This window comes from Gorilla gorilla, chromosome 10 (genome assembly GCF_029281585.2).
Source record: "Gorilla gorilla gorilla isolate KB3781 chromosome 10, NHGRI_mGorGor1-v2.1_pri, whole genome shotgun sequence".
Taxonomy (NCBI): Eukaryota; Metazoa; Chordata; class Mammalia; order Primates; family Hominidae; genus Gorilla; species Gorilla gorilla.
The window spans coordinates 69726790-69746840 of NC_073234.2; the positions used below are offsets into that span (position 1 = coordinate 69726790).

The following is a 20051-nucleotide window of genomic DNA, read 5'->3' on the forward strand; positions in this document are numbered from 1 at the left end:
TAATTTTTTTTTGTTTTTGTTTTTGTTTTTTTTTGAGACAGCCTTGCTCTGTCACCCAGGCTGGGGTGCAGTGGCGTGATCTTGGCTCACTGCAACCTCCACCTCCCGGGTTTGAGGGATTCTTCTGCCTCAGCCTCCCAAGTAGCTGGGACTACAGGTGTGTGCCACCACACCCGGCTAATTTTCGTATTTTTAGTAGAGATGGGGTTTCACCATATTGGCCAGGCTGGTCTCGAACTCCTGACCTCGTGATCCGCCCACCTCCGCCTCCCAAAGTGCTAGGATTACAGGTGTGAGCCACTGCGCCCGGCAAGATTGAATATAATGTTGCTGGTGTTTTTACCTTAAATACTGGAATGTAATTTCTAAAATAAAGTTGTTTTTATATTTACAGAAAAATTGAGAATGGAGTTCCCATATACTTGCCTCACCCCCCACACACAATTTCCCCTATCATTAACCTCTTGTAGTATGGTACATTAGTTATAATTAATGAATAAATATTGATACATTATTGCTAACTAAAGTCTACACTCTATTTAGATTTCTTTTTTCTTTTTTTTTGAGATGGAGTTTTGCTCTTGTTGCCCAGGCTGGAGTGCAATGGCGCGATCTCAGCTCACTGCAACCTCCACCTCCCGGGTTCAGGCGATTCTTCTGCCTCAGCCTCCCAAGTAGCTGGGACTACAGGCATGCACCACCATGCCTGGTTAATTTTGTATTTTTAGTGGAGACAGGGTTTTGCCATGTTGGCCAGGCTGGTCTCAAACTCCTGACCTCAGGTGATCTGCCTTCCTCGGCCTCCCAAAGTGTTGGGATTACGGGCATGAGCCACTGCGCCCGGCCTCTATTTAGATTTCTTTAGTTTTTACTTAATGTTCTTGTATTAGTCTGTTTTCATGCTGCTAATAAAGATAGACTTGAGACCGGGCAATTTATAAAGGAAAGAGGTTGAATTGACTCACAGTTCCATAGGGCTGGGGAGGCCTCAGGAAACTTAAAATTGTGGTGGAAGGGGAAGCAAACACATCCTTCTTCATATGGCAGCAGCAAGGAGAAGTGCAGAGTGAAGTGGGGGAAAGCCCCTTATAAAACCATCAGATTTTGTGAGAACTCACTATCCCAAGAACAGCATGGAGGTAACCACCCCCATGATTCAATTACTTCTCACTGGGTCCCTCCCACGATGTGTGGGGATTATGGGAACTACAATTCAAGATGAGATTTGGGTGAGGACATAGCCAAACCATATCAGTCTTTTTTCTGTTGAGGTATCCCATCCCCATAAGTTGTCATGTCTACTTAGGCTCCTTTTGGCTATGACAGAATCTCAGACTTTCATTGTTTTTGTTGTCCTTGATAGTTTTGATGAGTACTTATCAGATATACTATAGGTTACTCCTCCTGGAATTTGATGTTTTTCTTATGATTAGACTGGAGTTATGGGGTTCTGTGATAAGACTGTTTAACCTTGTAAGGAATTGCCAAACTCTCTTCCAAAGTGGCCGTACAATTTTGCATTCTCATCAGCAGTGAATGAGAATTACTGTCACTTCATATCCTTGTCAATATTTGATATAGTCAGCTTTTGGGACTTAAGCCATTCTAATCAATATGCAGTGGTTGGGATGTAATTTTTTTTTTTTTTTTTTTTTTGTGACAGTCTCACTTTATCATCCAGGCTGAAGTGCAGTGGCATTATCTCAGATCACTACAACCTCCACCTCTTGGGTTCAAGTAATTCTCCTGCCTGGCCTTCCTGAGTAACTGGGATTATGGGCACCCACCACCATGCCCAGCTAATTTTTGTATTTTTAGTAGAGATGAGGTTTCACCATGTTGATCAGGCTGGTTTCGAACTCCTGACCTCAAGCAATTCACCTGCCTCGGCCTCTCAAAGTGCTGAGATTACAGTTGTGAGCCAACATGCCCAGCCAGGATGTAATTTTTAAAGTTGGTCATTTAGTCTTACTGTCATACTTTTTAGGTTGAGCGTTCCTAATCCAAAAATCTGAGATCCAGAATACTCCAAAATTTGAAACTTTTTGAGGCCAGTATTCTAATTTTCTAATTAGGGATGCTCTTTAATTTTTAAAGTTGGTCATTTAGTCTTACTGTCATACTTTTTAGGTTGAGCATTCCTAATCCAAAAATCCGAGATCTAAAATGCTCCAAAATTTGAACTTTTTGAGTGCCAGTATTCCGATTTTCTAATTAAGGATGCTCAACCTGTAAATATAATGCAAATATTTCAAAATCTGAAACAGTCAGAAATCCAAAACCCTTCTTGGTCCTAAGCATTTTGGATAAGGGATACTCAACTTGTATGATATCTGACTATAGAAGCATTAGCTTTCTCCTAATATTCCTCTTTAAATAAGCATTAAGAAGAGAATATGTGTGCTATTTCCCATACAAAACCTGTTACAGATATTTAATAGCATTTCACTTATTTTGTTAAAATTACCTATTCTCTTTGCTTTCATTACTAATCCCTTATCAGCTACATTCCATTGGTGTTAAGCTACATTCTAACGTTAATGTCTCCTGTGTAATTGCTTTTGGTTAATTATTCTCATTTTCCATTCTTCAAAGTCATTTTTGCTTTTTGTTTGTTTGTATTTGTTCATAAAGCTTTTTTGTTTCTGTTACATTATGTAGTTTTGTACCAATGGCTAGAAGCAGATCGTCATGGCAAGAGCCAAGGTGCTGCAAATACGACTTCAGGTAAAAATAAAATTAAGAACAAGGATGGGCTATTATAAATCATTATTTCAATTGACTGCAAGCCCATTATAAATGTTTCTTTATTCAGTTTTGCTTGGTCAGACTTGTAGATGTTATTTTATGTTTCTCTTCTCTCATCTGCATCTTAATTTTCATAAAGACTTCATTTGCTTCAAGCCTTGAAAACATGTATTCAGTAGTCTTTAAGCTCTCTTGGCAGATATTTCCTACTTTCTTAGGAGGAAAGGATTAATTGCAGCTTCAATTTAGTAGGAGGTTATTTGGCAGTGTTACTTGGAGTTAAGTTGATATGTAGTTGTAGCAGTCGTACAAATTTATAGTCCTTGTTTGTTTCAAGATAATATTTAAAAGGTAAATTTTAAGTGCAGGATGCTTATGTAATTTTTCATTTCCTGGGAATCCAAATTCTTAGACTTGGTTATTTTCCCGTTTTTTTTCCCAGCAGTAAATTCTAAGTTAGAGGTAAAACTTGTGTTTAAAATGAGAAGTATAGGTTGTTCCCCCATCTCTCATCCCCAAAAGTCATCACCAAGATTCTCTTCTTTTGGCCAGTGCTAGTAGGAATAGCTGCATCCGGTCATTTCTAAATTCTTTTTTTTTTTTTTTTTGAGACGGAGCCTTACTCTGTCACCCAGGCTAGAGTGCGGTGGTGTGATCTTGGCTCACTGCAACCCCCACCTCGCGGGTTCAACTGATTCTCCTGCCTCAGTCTCCTGAGTAGCTGGGATTACACGTGCATGCCACCATGCTTGGCTAAGTTTTGTATTTTTAGTAGAGACAGGATTTCAGCACGTTCGCCAGGCTGGTCTCGAACTCCTGACCTCAAGTGATCCACCTGCCTCAGCCTCCCAAAGTGCTAGGATTACAGGCATGAGCCACAGTGCCCGGCCCATTTCTGAATTCTTAACAGTGATATCAGAATTTCTACATAGTTGGTTCTTCCCCTAATATCCTTCCAAATCATATTTGCCAAGACAGCTGTGTATATATAGCAATGATCTTTCCTGTTACCCCTTTTTTAAGCAGTCTAATAAGCAGTGGTGGTGGTGGTTTTGCTTTTCTTTTGTTAGATTTGTTACTGTTTTGTGGCTTTTTTTGTTTTTGTAAAATTATTTCTTTCTGGAGGTGGTTTCCTTCTTGTTGATTTTTTGTGTGTCAAGAAGGTGCAATGTTCCTTAGTTAACAGAACAATTATATTGAGAATGGCACTTTCATGACCTTTCTGATATATCTCCTGTCCCATTAATAACTTGATACATGAATGCAGATAATGTTATTTTAACTATACACAGGCAGGACTGAATTAAAAGGTAAGTGTTGCAAGGAGTTTTATGATAGGTTATGTCTTGTTTCTTCTGCTTCTGCAGTGTTTCATATTTTATTTACATTTGTGGATAATAAAAGCAAGTATTTCTGGTGTTAGAGGGTAGGTGAAGGAGAGGGTTTCTTGATGGCTATCATGAAGTTACGCTGTTGCTGTGTCAGTACACAATCAGCAGCTTAGACTATAACTGGGAGGAATTTTGTTTTTTCTCTAAAGTGAAATGAAAAGTAACCTAAAAAATCAATCTTTCTTTTCTTTTCCTTTCTTTCCTCTTTCTTTCTCTTCCCTCCCTTCCCCTCTCCTCCCCTCCCCCTCCCCCTGCCCTTGCCCCTGCCCCTGCCCCTCCCCCTCCCCTTGCCCCTCCCTGCCCCCTCTGCTGCCCCTCCCCCCTCCCCATGCCCCTCTCCCTCCCCATGCCCCTCCCCCTCTGCCCTCCCCATGCCACTCCCCCTTACTTTCCTTTCTTTCGAGATGAGGTTTCACTATGTTGCTGGTCTCAAGTGATCTGCCCACCTCAGCCTCCCAAAGTGCTGGGATTACAGGCATGAGCCACCACATTCTGGCCAAGTAACTTTTTTTTAAATGAAGAAGTGAATAATTTAAAATTTCTTAGTGTTCACAGGAAAATCTAGCATCAGCTTAAAAACATCATGGACTCTTCCTGAAATCAGTTCTGAGCCCTGAATCTGTTCTTCAGCCACATTGACTCTCATGGACAGTTTCACATTCCTCTGCTGACTTTTTGATGCTTACATACTCTAGAAGCTTGGTGCAGAAATTGATAAGCTCTCCTTAAGGATGTCTGACAATTTCTCTTCTAGAAATGAATGCCCTCACCTCTTAGAAGATGGAAGTATGGAGTAGAAAAATACAGAGATGAAATGTTTGCCTAAAATAAGTCAGAGGAATCTAAAGAAAATAATGATCATTAGCCAAGGACTTCAGTTAGAAATAGTAGTTTAGTTGCCTCAGCAAATATATTTAAATTATGTGTCCTTGTTCAAAAAAATTCCTATGTATTTTATATTGTTGTCTCCAGCAAGATTTTTGAGTGTGACTTTTTCTTCCTTCTGCGATCTGTTTTGCATTCCAAGGTGGTTTTTTTTTTCATATTTTTACCCAAAATAGAAACTGAGTCTAACTAGAAGTGAAATACAATTCATAAATCAAATTGCTTCGTGATTTTTTAATAGTATAAATACTGGTAAAGTGACATTTATCTTTTGCTGTAACAGCTAGTATTTTGCACTTAATTAGAACTCTAAAAGTAGAAAAACACACAACACAATAAAATTGTTGCAAGATCTTCTAGTTCCTTGATCCCAAATTTTTGACATTGGGAATTTAAGATCCGTCTACCTTAAAATATTTCATGAAACTAAAACATTTAGGGATAATAGGTCTTAAGGGAATTACTCTGGTTGAGGAGGTTAAAAAAACTAATCTGATAGCTATTATTGAATTTTCAGTGTTTTACTTCTTAAAAAATTTATTTAAAAATAAATAGGAAGAAAAGAAACGGGGTCTCACCATGTTGCCCAGGCTGGTTTCAAATTCCTGGGCTCAAGCAATCCTCCTACCTCAGCCTCCGAAAGTTCTGGGATTACAGGCATGAGCTACTGTGCCTGGCCTGAACTTTCTTAGTAATTAAAATGTAGCCTAGTTTTATGTTTCCAGAATTTTGCCAGATAATGAATTTAACTTAGGATAGCTCATTTATTTTAAAAGGTTAGTATGTTTAATGTGTTCTGTCTACTAAACAGGATGACTCAGCAATGATGTTTCTAATTCTGTTAATTTTGTTACTTAAGAACCTGGATATGCAATCACATTTCTCAGAGATTTTTGTGGAAACTCAAGCAGAATTGCTTCCTTTGAGCACTGTAGCATGGGGGTCTAAGTGTGTATAAAATTTTAGGATCATAAGACATGTGATTAGCTTAATGTAAGACTTTTCTTTTCTGAAGTAAATGTTTTCATATAGTTTATTATTACCACACACTGAAATGTGGACCATAATTAGGTTATAGCAATGATTATATTACCATATTTTGATTTTTAGTATCAGTTGAGTAGCCAGGATTTTAAAATTCAGATTCTGGAGTTTTAAATGCTGCTCTGTTGTTAACAGTTTTTTAGTTGTCCATCGGGATTTTACAATACAGGTGGTTAGAGGCAGAAATTGAATCAGATCTCAACATTATCAGTCAGTAGTAGGACTATAAAATAAATAGAAAACTATGACATGCTTTTGGAAAAGTTCTAGATATTAACTATGTATTATTTGTTGTAGGCGAAAATTTTGACCAGAGTCCTTTGAGAAGAACATTCAAATCCAAAGTTCTCGCCCACTATCCTCAGAATATAGAATGGAACCCTTTTGATCAAGATGCGGTGAACATGGTATGTGTTTTTTTCCCCTCATTTACTCTTTAGCCTTGTTTTCACTTTATTAATATGAAGGTAGTGACTGTATTTTGAATGTCTACCTTATTTCATTTCATTTATTCTTTAAGTGATTTTATAAGAAATGTGAGGCCGAGTGTGGTGGCTCATACCTGTAATCCCAGCACTTTGGGAGGCCGAGGCAGGTGGATCACCTGAGGTCAGTTTAAGACCAGCCTGACCAACATAGTGAAACCCCGTCTCTACTAAAAATACAAAAATTGGCCAGGTGTGGTGGCACATGCCTGTAATCCCACCTACTCGGGAGGCTGAGGCAGGAGAATTGCTTGAACCCAGGAGGCGGAGGTTGTGGTGAGCCGTGATCACGCCACTGCACTCCAGCCTGGGCAACAGAGCGAGACTCTGTCTCAAAAAAAAGAAAAAAGAAAAAAAAAGAAATGTGATACTGTCCTCATTTTAAAGATCTGGAAGCAGAAGCTCAGAGAAGCAAGTTACTTGCCCAGGGTTTCCATAGTTAATAAGTTTATACAGTAGATCCTAAAAGCCCATTTTAGTTTCCTACTATTAAACTGTGTTGTGCATTTGTATTAATATGTAGAAGCTTTGATAAACAGTGATATTACTTTATTGGCCTGAGAGGAGCCTGATGGAAAGAGCCTGATTACAGTTCTCATGTTTCAAGGAATATTGTATGGTAGGCCTATAATTTGTCATTTTTACAGACAATGTAAAGATGAAAAGCAACTTAATTGTGTTATTTAGATACAGTAGAAATCTGAATTTGTGTAATTGTTACCGGTGGATGGAGTCCAGCTTCTTGGTGTCTTGAACAAAAAATTGGACAAAACATACAAACAAAGCAAGGAAAGAATGAAGCGACAAAAGCAGAGATTTATTAAAAATGAAGGTACAATCCACAGGGTGGGAGCAGGCCCGAGCAAGCAGCTCAAGAGCCCATTGTAGAATTTTCTGAGGTTTAAATACCCTCTAGAGGTTTTCCATTGGTTACTTAGTGTACACTCTATGTAAATGAAGTAATGGCCCACGATCAGTCTGTTTGGTTGTGGGAGGATACCAATCAGAAGCTGAAGCAAAGTTACACCCTATACAAACATACAACCAATCAGAGGCTGAAGTGAAGTTACAAAGTTACACTCCTATGCAAATGAAGACTTGGCCCACGACCATCCTGATTGGTTGTGGGAAGGAAACAATCAGAGGTACTTTCAGTTTTTAGTCTGTCATGCAGAAAAAGGGTGGGGGGAAGGTACAAAGGGAGTAGCCACTGGTCCTTTTGCTACTTGGGCATGGAAAGTTGGGGTTTTCCTTTTGATTTAGTTCTAGAAAGTCAGCATGAATCGGCCTTAGGTTCCCTGCCTCCAGACCCTGTTCTCCTGCCTCATAATGAGTTACCAGTGCTGATTAAATGTCTCTTTTATCCCTGCATGATGTTGTGCATCTGTAAGCCCAGCTACTCAGGAGGTTGAGGCAGTGTGACTGCTTGAGCCCAGGAGTTTGAGACCAGAATGGGCACCATAGCAAGACCCTGTCTCAAAATAGGTAGGTAGGTAGGTAGGTAGGTAGGTAGATAGGTAGGTAGGTAGGTAGGTAGATAGATAGATAGATAGATAGATAGATAGATAGATAGATGGATAGAAGAGATAGTCAACCTTGAGAGGGTCTTAGAAATAATGTAGGTCATAGTTTTCAGATTATTTAGGAAGGGCTCTTCTTAGAAGCCTGAATAATATTTGAGATGTTCATAAACTCTATGATTATATAATTCAGGGGGCCCCAAAGTAAGGAGATAGCAGGCATGATACATATAGAAATGAATTGGGTATATACGTAAGAATGGGAAAAAAACAAAAAAGATACAGAAATGATTAAAGGTGAACTGAGACACAGTGATAGCCATTGCTATTTTTGAGTTGTTTTGTTTGGTTTTTGTTTTTATTTTTGAGATAGTCTCGCTCTGTCACCCAGGCTGGAGCGCAGTGGCACAATCTTGGCTCACTACAACCTCCACCTCCTGGGTTCAGGCGATCCTCCTGCCTCAGCCTCCCGAGTAGCTGAGATTACAGGCGCACACCACTATGCCCAGCTAATCTTTTGTATTTTTAGTAGAGACAGGGTTTCACCATACTGGCCAGGCTGGTGTTGAACTCCTGACCTCAAGTGATCTGCCCTCCTTCAGCCTCCCAGAATGCTGGTATTATGAGCACATACCACCACACCTGGCTCATTTTTGCATTTTTAGTAGAGATGGGGTTTTGCTATGTTGGCCAGGCTGGTCTTGTACTCCTGACCTCTAGTGATTCACCCGCCTCAGCCTCCCAAAGTGCTGGGATTACAGGCGTGAGCCACTGCACCCGGCCTCTTTTTTAGTATTTTAAAGATACTGTTAAAAGACTCCATTATAACCTGATAATCTAACAGAAGGAAATTAATATTCACTAGATGCCTGCTAGAGTACTTTATGTATGTTATTTTCACATACATGTTTACATGTACCCAGTGAGAATTCTTACATTTTCAAAGGTTAAGTAATTTGCCCAAAGTTAGGCAGTAAGACTCAGAAGTTAAATCCAGATAATTTTTACTCTCTAGCTCACTTTTTTTCTCATCTGCCTTGCTGCCTTCCCAAAAGAAAAACTGTATAACTGAGTTTTGATCTACACTGGAAATGTTATGGGTCACACTGGACCCTTTGTGATATTTTTGTATCACGGTAAACTCTTGCCAGCCTGGGCTCGCTCTAGGGAGGGGATAGCATGGTGCTTTTTGTAAGGACAAATGCCTAAAGCACTTGGCACTTTGACTTTGATTCTTTACAGAGTACAATGTGGTTATTTTCCTAAACTGTTATACAATATACTAAAATAATCAGAGATGCCATTTTGCTGGAAGTTAATATTGGAGATGCCTAGCGTCATCTTTGGTGAAGACTCTACTATAGATATTATGTAGAACACAACTGTTAGTTATCTTTATAAGACTTGGAAGAGTCCAGACAAGCATCTGACTAAAATAGTTGAACAGCAGTGACAAAAAAATAACTTATGAGCTGCTTATGCAGCAAATTAATAGAAAGGCATTTAGGAAAAGAGTGTTTAAATCAAGCAGTGGAAAACTGGATTAAGAATATGAATAGATCACAATACTTAATCTTCTTAAATTAGTAAGATATTTCAAAATATAACTTATTCTGTGAGAAATCAGAATAGTATTCAAAGTGAGGTTCTAGCCTAAGCAACATAGGGAGGCCCTGTCTCTACAAATTAAAAAAGAAATAGCTGGGTGTGGTGGCACCATGCCTGTGGTCCCAGCTACTCTGGAGGCTGAGGTGGGAGGATCACTGGGGCCTGGGTACAAGTACGTTCTTACTATACGAATCCACAGTCATTTGGAACAAAATGCCACCCTTGATGTGTTTTCTTTCTTTTAATCATTTGAATGAATTAATAGTGAGATATCCATGATAGCTTTTGCCTCTATCTGCAAAACATTAATCTTTAAAGTAATTATCAGCTTCCTTGATCTGTGATATTTTCTTTACTCCTTGCCCCGAGGTTATTTTATGTAAGCAGCAAAAGTTTCCCCCTGAAGAATAATCGCAAAGGCTGTGTTTTGATGGTTAAGAACCACATAGCATTTTTTTTATTGCTGCAAATCTAAAAGGATTTGCTTGTACTCCTGGAAAATCTCTGAAAAGCATCCCATTAAAGTAGTTTGCATTCGGGTCACAGATTTACTGCCTTTAATTTCCTCTTTGATTTACTAGTAAGTGCGTTTGTATGAAGCTGTAATTTATTCCCACCTAAAGATATAAAGCTTTGTCTTGCCTTTAGCAAAATTCCACCGCAATGAGTCATCACCTTCTGTAATATTAGTCATTCCTCTAACAACAGTAGTGCTTTGAATAAAAGGTCATTAATTTCATACATAAATTAAGTACCCAAAGCAGTGAACTTTGTTAAATAAAATGTTTAATGTGTATGAGTGCAGTGCAAATAAAATAGAAAATAAGTACAAGTGACAGGTGAAATAATTCCTAAATTAGTTTTTTTTCCTCAGTTGCTGATCAGAGATTTTTATGAAAAAAAGTAAATATCACAGAACAGAAAGAACAATACAATAAATAGGTATTAATCACCTAGAACTAACATATGTCAACATTGACATGTTTGCTTCAGATCTCTACATTTCCTTTCCTTTCCCTTTCCCTTCCTCCCTTTCTTTGCTTTCTTTTCTTTCTTTCCCTTGTTTCCACAGTCTCACTCTGTCTCCCAGATTGGAGTGCAGTACATTTAATTAAATTAATTAATTTATTTGAGACAGTCTCACTCTGTCACCCTGGCAGTTCAGTGGTGCAATCTTGGCTTACTTACAACCTCTGCCTCCGGTGTTCAAGTGATTCTCATGCTTCAGCCTCTTGAGTAGCTGGGATTATAGTCGCGCACCATCACGCCTGGCTAATTTTTGTATTTATGGTAGAGATGGGGTCTCCCTATGTTGGCCAGGCTGGTCTCAAACTCCTGGCCTCAAATGATCTGCCCGCCTCGACCTCTGTGAGCCACTGTGCCTGGTCTGCATTTCATTTTAAATGAAATAAAGCATTGCAAACAGAGCTGAAGGTCCCCCACCCCACTTTCACATCTCTTTGAGGTAATCTGCTTATTGGCATCCATGACTATGTAATATTCTAGTTGATAGATCTTATCTTTAAGCCTGTGTTGTACCTAAGAATTCATAGGAAGAAAACATGGTCAATAACTTTTAAGCAAACTGTATGAAAATATAAGGATTCTATTTTTTATGTCTGTCCTAATGAAACATCATAAATATATTTTAGGTAACAAAAGAGTAATAACTATTATAAAGCTCTTACTTTATAATTTGCTGTTAACTTTGATTACAAAGAAGGATATAGTGGAATGAAGAGCAAAGAGTAAACGGTGAAAGGTTGGCTGAAGAAACCTATTCAGATGCTTATCTTGTAAGAGTAAAAGGAAAAAGGGCTATATATACTTTTTGTAGACTTAGCAATTACTTGAATTTGAAATGGATAATCCCAAATTACATTCATAGGTTTGACATTAGAATGAAGATAAGCCCTCATTTTGAGCCAAGTTTAGGTTCAAGCTCACAATAAAATTTTTTTTTTTTCTTGAGACAGGTTCTGACTCTGTCATCCAGACTGGAGTGCACTGGTGCAATCTTGGCTCACTGCAGCCTTGACCTCCCATGCTCTAGCGATCCTCCACCTCAGCCCCCCAAGTAGCTGAGACTACAGGTGTGCACCACCATGCCTGGCTAATTTTTGTACTTTTTGAGGAGACAGGGTTTGGCTATGTTGCTTAGGCTACTCTCGAACTCCTGGACTCAAGCAATCTGCCCACCTCGGCCTCTCAGAGTGCTAGGATTACAGGTGTGATCCACGATGCCTAGCCATATCTCACAGTAAAATTATAGGAATGGGGCTTTCATTGCTGGAGGACCATTGCTGGAAGACCCTTTTGCCCCCGCCACCCCCATCCTCTCCCCCGTTTCCTTAACATTGCAGCTAGAATATTTCACTGGCATCTCAAATGCACCATATCCAAAACTGAATTCATTATTCGTCCCACCAGTCTTTGTCAGTGAATGGTACAACCATCCACATACTTGCCAAGTCCAACAATGTACACATCACCCTGAAAGTTCTCACTTACTCACCCTCTCCCATATATAATCAGTTATCTGTCTACTTCTCTCTGTTTCTGTATACTCACCTTGGTCCAAACCATCAAGATCTCTTACCTGGACTCCTGCAGTAACCTGTCCATTTCATTCCTCATACTATAGCTTCTGCTTCTGCTGTTCCTTCTCTCTGGAAGGCTCTTCCACCTCTCCTTCACCTAGTGAATTCTTACTATTCCTTCAGACTTCACTGTAAACATTTATATAGAGAAGCTGCTCCTGACCATCACCTTCCACCGTCTTCCCAGCACTCAGGTCACCTTAGGTTCTCTTAGTACCTTGTACCTTTTTGTAGCACCTATCTCAGTTGCAGTTAACCAATTACTTAGCTAGTAGTCAACTGTGTATCTCGTGCTTAATGTAAGCACCATGAGAACAGGAGCAGTGTCTCTTATTCATTGTTATATCCCTAGCTTTGCGCATAGTAGATGTTCAAATTGTTGAATAAATGAAGTGATACTTACTTGCTTACAATACTTCTCTTCCCTGTCCTTGCCTAGGTGTGACCTCCACTGCAAAACCATCTCTTAAGCAGGAGTAGTTACTCTGTCTTTTCTTATGATATCTTGAACAGAGTCCGTAGCAACACTGATCACATTTTTTTGGTAACTGCTGGTTTCTGTGTCTGTCTTTGCTACTAGACTGTGAACTCCCTAAAGGAAAGGATTATTTTTATCTTTGTCTTTTGAGTTACCAAGATCTAATGCAAAACATGGGACAAAATAAGTGTTTATGGAAGGAGGGAGAGAAGAGGGGAGGGAGGGAGGGAGACATTCTGAGAAATGTGTTGTTAGGTGATTTTATTGTGCAAACATCATAGAGTGTATATACACATACACAGACCTAGGTGATATAGCCTACTATACTTCTAAGTTATATGGTATAACAGCCGTTGTCTTATAGGCAGTCCATTGTTGACCAGAGTATGGTTATACAGTATATGATTGTATTTGCATAATGAGGGAGAGGCCATGGAAGTCATAGAACTACAAAATGTGGAAAAAGGAATTTTAAAATTCTAGCCAAACTGCCTGAAACGGTCTAGAGAAATATAAGAACATTTGCTGACTCAAACTGGGAAAGTTACACACTTGTCATTATAAGCCTGCTTTGGCTAAAGTAATCTGGTTACTAGTAGTAATCTGATCATCAGTGACACCTCTAATTTTTAGTTGTTTTATTGTGGGATGGTGAGGGGGTATTGTTAGTAGATAGCAAAGTTAAGGGTTAATTAGAGATGTTTAATACCGTGATAAACAAATCTTGATTTATATTTCAGGTTTTCTGAGATTTCTTGCAGTTCCTGACAGTTTAACAATTCTGATGAAACTCAGGTTTTCTGAGAAAGTATCTTGTAGTTCCTGATATAAAACAATACTGTATATCTTTTAAAAATGGAAAAATAATAGCATTTTGCAGTTCATGTTTCCCGATTAGATATATAGTTCTTACTTTTTTTGATTTGTTGGAAGAGCATTTAGGAAAAATTCTTACATCTGTTGTCTGTAGCATAGAAAGCCATTCTTCACTTTGAGTACAACTTTTGGCAAGCTTTTTCTGTAAATGTTTGAATGTGCGCTCAAGAAAGCTACAAACCCTTAAGGGAATATTTGGCAGCTGTTCAACAGCAGTTGAGCTATGATTTTGTGATTTAGGATGACAGGAACGCCTATCAATTAAATTAAATCTTTATGTTGACTTTGGTGGTCACTATGTTTCTGTATTGCCTACTTGATGGAAAAAGAATTACAAGCTGAAGTCCAGGCACTGTGGCTCACACTGTAATCCCAGCACTTTGGGAGGCTGAGGCGAGTGGATCACTTGAGACCAGAAGTTCAAGACCAGCCTGGCCAACATGGTGAAACCTCGTCTCTACTAAAAGTACAAAAAAAAAAAAAAAAAAATAGCCAGGTATGCACGCCTATAATCGCACACACTTGTAATCCCAGCTACTTGGGAGGCTGAGGCAGGAGAATTGCTTGAACTCAGGAGGTGGAGGTTGCAGTAAGCTGACATCACACCACTGCATACCAGACTGGGCGACAGAGTGAGATTCCGTCTCCAAAAAGACAAAAAAAGAATTACAGACCAGATCAAGAGGTGAACTAAGCCTGGTGCTTTACCCCCAGCTGTTTTTGTTTGTTTTCTTGTTCATTCATTTATTCATTCAACCAATTGTTATATGCCATGCACTATGCTAAACAAGTTTGAGTTTAGCCTGGAGCAAGAATAATTCAAATTATCCCTTCTACAATCTTTATTGACTACAATAAATGTGTCAAATGAAGTTTTTGGGTTTTTAGGGTTTTTTGTTGTTTTTGTTTGTTTGTTTTTTTGAGACAGTCTCACTCTGTCATCTAGGCTGGAGTGCAGTGGTGCAGTCTTGGCTCACTGCAACCTCTGCCTTCCGGATTCATGCGATTCTCGTGCCTCAGCCTTCCAGGTAGCTGGGGCTACAGGTGTGTCCCACCACGCCCGGCTAATTTTTTGTATTTTTAGTAGAGGCAGGGTTTCGTCATGTTGCCCAGGCTGGTGGTCTTGAACTCCTGAGCTCAGGCAATCCACCCGCCTCAGCCTCCCGAAGTACTGGGATTATGGGTGTGAGCCACTGCACCCAGCCAAATGAGTTTTTATTCATGCTATCAGCAGAGCAACTCATTAACTTGTTATGATGAAATCAGCCTTAATGTGAACGTAGACTTATTAAAAGATTCTGCCATAGCCTTTCCTTATACAGTTATTCCTAAGACTAGGAATAAGTGGCTTTTACCCCCTACCAAATCCAGGTATTCATAGGTTTTACCTAAGTCTATATCTCATTCTATCCAAATATACATAGTAATTTAATATGTAAAAGAATTGAGTAAATCTGCGTTAGTCCTTTCCACATCTCATATTCAATGATATGAAATATGAAGACATTTTCACTGGTGCACTAATGCTGAGCTTCACAGTTTTTTCTTTTTACCCATGTTATCAGTCACCACCTGTTATGGCCCCAAATGGTATATTATTCCATTGCAGTTCCCTTGAATGTTTAAAGTTATTGAAATGAAGTACTAGCCCTTGAGTAGCTGGCAATCTAGAGATCAAACAGAATTATACAATACTAGTAATGTGTATGTTTATATAATGTACATATGTTTACAGTGGTGCAAGACTAATTGCTTCTCCACAATAAATACTTTTTAGAGGAGTAACATTTTATGGCATGCAAAAGATGAAGAGAACACTATTTTTTATGGAAAGGTAAAGGAAGACCTCTCTAAGGTAGTATTTATGCAGAGACTTAAGGGAAGTAAGGAAGTATTTTGATTATCTATCGCTGCATGACAATCCATCCGCCTACCAGTTAATGGCTTAAAATAGGGCTTGGCAATTTTTTTCATGAAGAACCAAATAATAAGTAGTTGAGGTATTGTGGGCATACAGTTTCTGCCACAGTCACCCAGCTCTGCTGTTGTAGTGTGAAGGCATCCATAGACAGTGCATAAATGGATGGTTGTGACTGAGTCCCAGTGAAACTTTATTTACAGATCAGGTGGCAGATTGTATTTGACCTAAGGGTTTTTCTTAGTCCATTCCTCCTGCTAAAATAAAATACTTCAGACTGAGTAACTTACAAGGAATAGGAATTTATTTCTCACAGTTCTAGAGGTTGAAAGTACAAGATCAAGGTGTCTGTAGGTTTAGGGTCTAATGATGGCCTAGTCTCTGCTTCTAAGATGGTACTTTGTTATTGTGTACTCCAGAGAGGACAAATGTTGTATCCTCACATGGCAGAAAGCACTAGGGTGCTGCTCCCTTCAACCTTTTATAAGAAGGACGAATCCTTTCATGAGGGCAGAGCCTGCATGACTTAATCACTTCCCAAAAGTCCCCACCTTTTAATACTGTCACCCTGAAGTGATGTTCCAGCATATGAATTTTGGAGGCACACATATATTTAAACCCATAGCAGGGCTGTTGTTTGCTGACCCTTGATTTAAAGCAACAAAATCATTACTTAGCCTACATATCTGCAATGTAGGTAGCTTTTGGTTGGCTGCGCCTGTATTCTACTTGGTGTTAGTTTGGAAGGTTTGAAGTCTGAGGACTGAAATCATCTGAAAGCTCACCCACTCACAGGCCTGTCTCCTGGACCAGGCATATAGCTAGGGCTCCTTCTGTCTCTGTGTGGTCTTTCATTTGGTCTCACCAGTCAGGCAGCTTCAGGCTAGCTAAACTTTTTATATGTTGCCTCAGGGCTCCCAGAGTGTGTTACCAGGTTACCAGAGAGAGAGAGAGAGAGGAGATGGAAGCTGTATTGCCTTTTTTAGCCTCTGCTCAAAAGTCACTCTGTCACTTGTCACTGCTGTTGCATTTTACTTGACTAGGCCAGGGGTGGGCATACATGGCCCCCAGGCCAAATCTGTCCAGCTGACTGTTTTTATAAATAAAATTGTGTTGGAACAAAGCCATACTTGTGTGTTTAAAGGTTGGTACAAAAGTACTTGTGGTTTTGGACAGAATTTTAAATCATAACTAGGCTCAAGCACATCCTTATTAATCAAAACAGGAACCATTACAATCAACACATTTTTGCCAATGAGAAATAAGTTTGTTTATTCCTGTAACGTAAAATATCTGTGCTTTGGGATTTGATGAACTCTTGGAAAGCATTTTCTGCATCCTGCTGGTTGTGGAAGCGTTTTCCCTGCAAAAAGTTGTCGAGATGCTTGAAGAAGTGGTAGTCAGTTGGCAAGAGGTCAGGTGAACATGGTGGATGAGGCATAACTGCATAGCCCAATTCGTTAAACTTTTGAAGTATATGTTGTGTGATGTGCGGTCAGGCATTGTTGTGGAAAAGAATTGGGCCCTTTCTGTTGACCAGTGCCCGCTGCAGGCTTTGCAGTTTTTGATGCATCTCATCGATTTGCTGAGCATACTTCTTGGATGTAATGATTTCGCCAGGATTCAGGAAGCTGTAGTGGATCAAACCAGCAGCAGGCCACCAAACAGTGACCGTGACCTTTTTTTGGTGCAAGTTTGGCTTTGGGAAGTACTTTAGAGCTTCTTCTTGGTTCAGCCGCTAAGCTGGTCATCGCCGGTTGTCTAATGAAATCCACTTTTTGTTGCACATGACAATTTGATTGAGAAATGGTTCATTGTTGCTGTGTAGAATAAGAGAAGACGACACTTGAAAATGATGCTTTTATTTTATTTTGTTTTGTTTTGTTTTGTTTGAGATGGAGTCTCACTCTGTTGCCTAGGCTGGAGTTCAGTGGCACAATCTCGGCTCACTGCAACCTCCGCCTCCCAGGTTCAAACAATTCTCCTGCCCCAGCCTCCTGAGTAGCTGGGTCTACAGGTGCATGCCACCACGCCCTGCTAATTTTTTGTATTTTAGTAGAGACAGGATTATACCATGTTGCCCAGGCTGGTTTCAAACTGAGCTCAGGCAATCCGCCTGCTTCAGCCTTCCAAAGTGCTAGGATAACAGGCATGAGCCACCGCACCTGGCTCCAAGATGACGATTTTTTAAAATTTCCACTCAGCTCATGAGGCACCCACTTACCAAGTTTTTCCACCTTTCCAATTTGCTTCACATGTCAAACAGCCATAGAATGGTCGACGTTGAGTTCTTCAGCAACTTTTCATGTTGCTGAAGAGGATCAGCTTCAATGATTGCTCTCAATGGATCATTGTCAACTTCTGATGGCCAGCCACTATGCTCCTCATCTCCAAGGCTGCCATCTCCTTTGCAAAACTTCTTGAACCACCACTGCACTGTGCGTTAGTTAGCAGTCCCTGGGCCAAATGCATTGTCGATGTTGTGGTTGTCTCCACTGCTTTACGACCCATTTTGAACTTGAATAAGAAAATTGCTCGAGGCCGGGTCGGGTAGCTTACACCTGTAATCCCAGCACTTTGGGAGGCCAAGGCGGGCAGATCACTTGAGGTCAGGAGTTTGAGACCAGCCTGGCCAACATGGTGAAACCCTGTCTCTACTAAAAATACAAAATTAGCTGGGCATGGTGGTGCAGGCCTGTAGTCCCAGCTATTCGGGAGGCTGAGGCTTGAACCTGGGAGGCGGAGGTTGCAGTGAGCCAAGATTGCGCCACTGCACTCCAGCCTAAGTGACAGAGTGAGACTCTATCTCAAAAAAAAAAAAAAAGAAAAAGAAAAGAAAACTGCTCTAATGTGCTTTTTGTCTAACATTTTGAGTCTAAAATCTAAAATAAACAGCAAGTAATAAGTCATTAGCAAAAAAACATAAAGCGAGAAATGCCCATTAAAATGATGGTCCAGGCTCAGTGGCTCAAGCCTGTAATCCCAGCACTTTGAGAGGACGAGGCAGGCGGATCACGAGGTCAGGAGTTTGAGACCAGCCTGGCCAACATAGTGAAACCCATCTCTACTAAAAATACAAAAATTAGCCAGGTGCAGTGGCAGGCGCCTGTAATCCCAGCTACTTGGGAGGCTGAGGCAGGAGAATTGCTTGAACTTGCGAGGCAGAGCTTTCAGGGAGCCGAGATCACGCCACTGCACTCCAGCCTGGGTGACAGAGCAAGACTCCGTCTTGGGGAAAAAAAAAGATGTATACTATAACCACATTTATTTAAAAAGTGTATTCCAATGTCAAATGGCAAATTCCAACAATGCAAAAACCACAGTTACTTTTGCACTCACCTAATACAATGTGGAGTGGAGCAGTTGTGACAAAGACTGTATGGCCTCCAGAGCCTAAAATACTTATCTGTCTCTTTATAGAAAAAGTTTCCCAGATCCTGGTATAGGCACTCTCAGCAGCCCACCCAGGTTCAAGGAGAGTGAGCTCCACTTCTTAATGGGGAAGTGTCAAGGTTTGGAAGAGTGTGTGAAAGTAGAAATCACACAAGAAGAGCAGATTTTGATGGGAGCACGCGGGGTGTGTTCATAGAACAGTAACGTGCCATTGTTGCTGGAGCAGAGTGGGTGAGTTAGAGAGTATAAGATGAGGGCAGAGAGGTTGTTGGGGGCTGAGTCATGCAGGGCTTCCTTGCAGGCCATTATAAGGACATCAGCTTTTAGTGAGATAAGAGTCCATTGGAGAATTTTGGCAAGAGTGACAAGATCTAACATATTTTTTAAGGATTGCTTTGGCTCTTATAAGGGAAATAGATTATGGGGGACAAGGGCAGAAACAGGCTGTTACATCCAGACAAGAAAAGAGGGTGACTTAGATTAGAGTGGTAAGAGTAAAGATCGAAACAATTACTTTCTGACTCAGGAGGCTGAGGCGGGAGGATTGCTTTTACCCAGGAGTTTGAGGCTGCAGTAAACTGTGATTGTACCACTGCACTTCATCCTGAGTGATAGAGCAAGACCTCACCTCTAAAAAAGAAAAAAAAAAAAAGAAGCAACAGCAATTAGTTTCTACATGTATTTTTGAAGATAGCATTGATAATATTTGCTGATGGATTGGATAACGGGGTAAGTGAGGAAGAGAGGAAGAAGTTAAAGATGACTCCAAGGTTTTTGTCCTGGGCAAATTAGATGGATGGAATTACAGAAAAGACTGATATAAGGAGAAACTGATTTGGAGGAAGAAATCAGAACTTCAGGTTGGGACATGGTAAGTTTGAATTGCCTATTAGACATCTTGATGGGATTGTCAAGTAGTTACTCAGTTAAGAGTCAGGTTCATGAGATTGTAAATTTGGGAGTTGAAAGAGTATATTTAAAATCATGGAAGAAGTTGCTCCGGAAATGAACTTGGATAGAAAAGAAACCCAAAATGTGGCACAATCATGACATGAGCTTCAAAGCCAATAGTTTTTAGGGTAAATGAAAGGACCACGATCTGAAA

At 40.0% G+C, this 20051-nt stretch overlaps 1 protein-coding gene across 8 annotated transcripts in view; it reads left to right on the top strand.

Annotated features, from left to right (window-relative positions):
* The window catches only part of DENND5B (DENN domain containing 5B), a 208206-nt gene that overhangs the window by 88915 nt on the left and 99240 nt on the right, over positions 1 to 20051 (top strand). For 4 of the 8 annotated variants that reach the window (XM_055357940.2, XM_031000834.3, XM_055357942.2 and 1 more), the window contains exons 2-3: positions 2662 to 2727; positions 6366 to 6475. In XM_055357940.2, coding sequence (XP_055213915.1) covers positions 2662 to 2727; positions 6366 to 6475 — 176 coding nt within the window. Of the gene's footprint in view, positions 1 to 1649; positions 1942 to 2661; positions 2728 to 6365; positions 6476 to 20051 lie in introns of those variants that run through there. The other 4 variants (XM_031000836.3, XM_031000835.3, XM_055357943.2 and 1 more) reach the window with 2 other exon arrangements.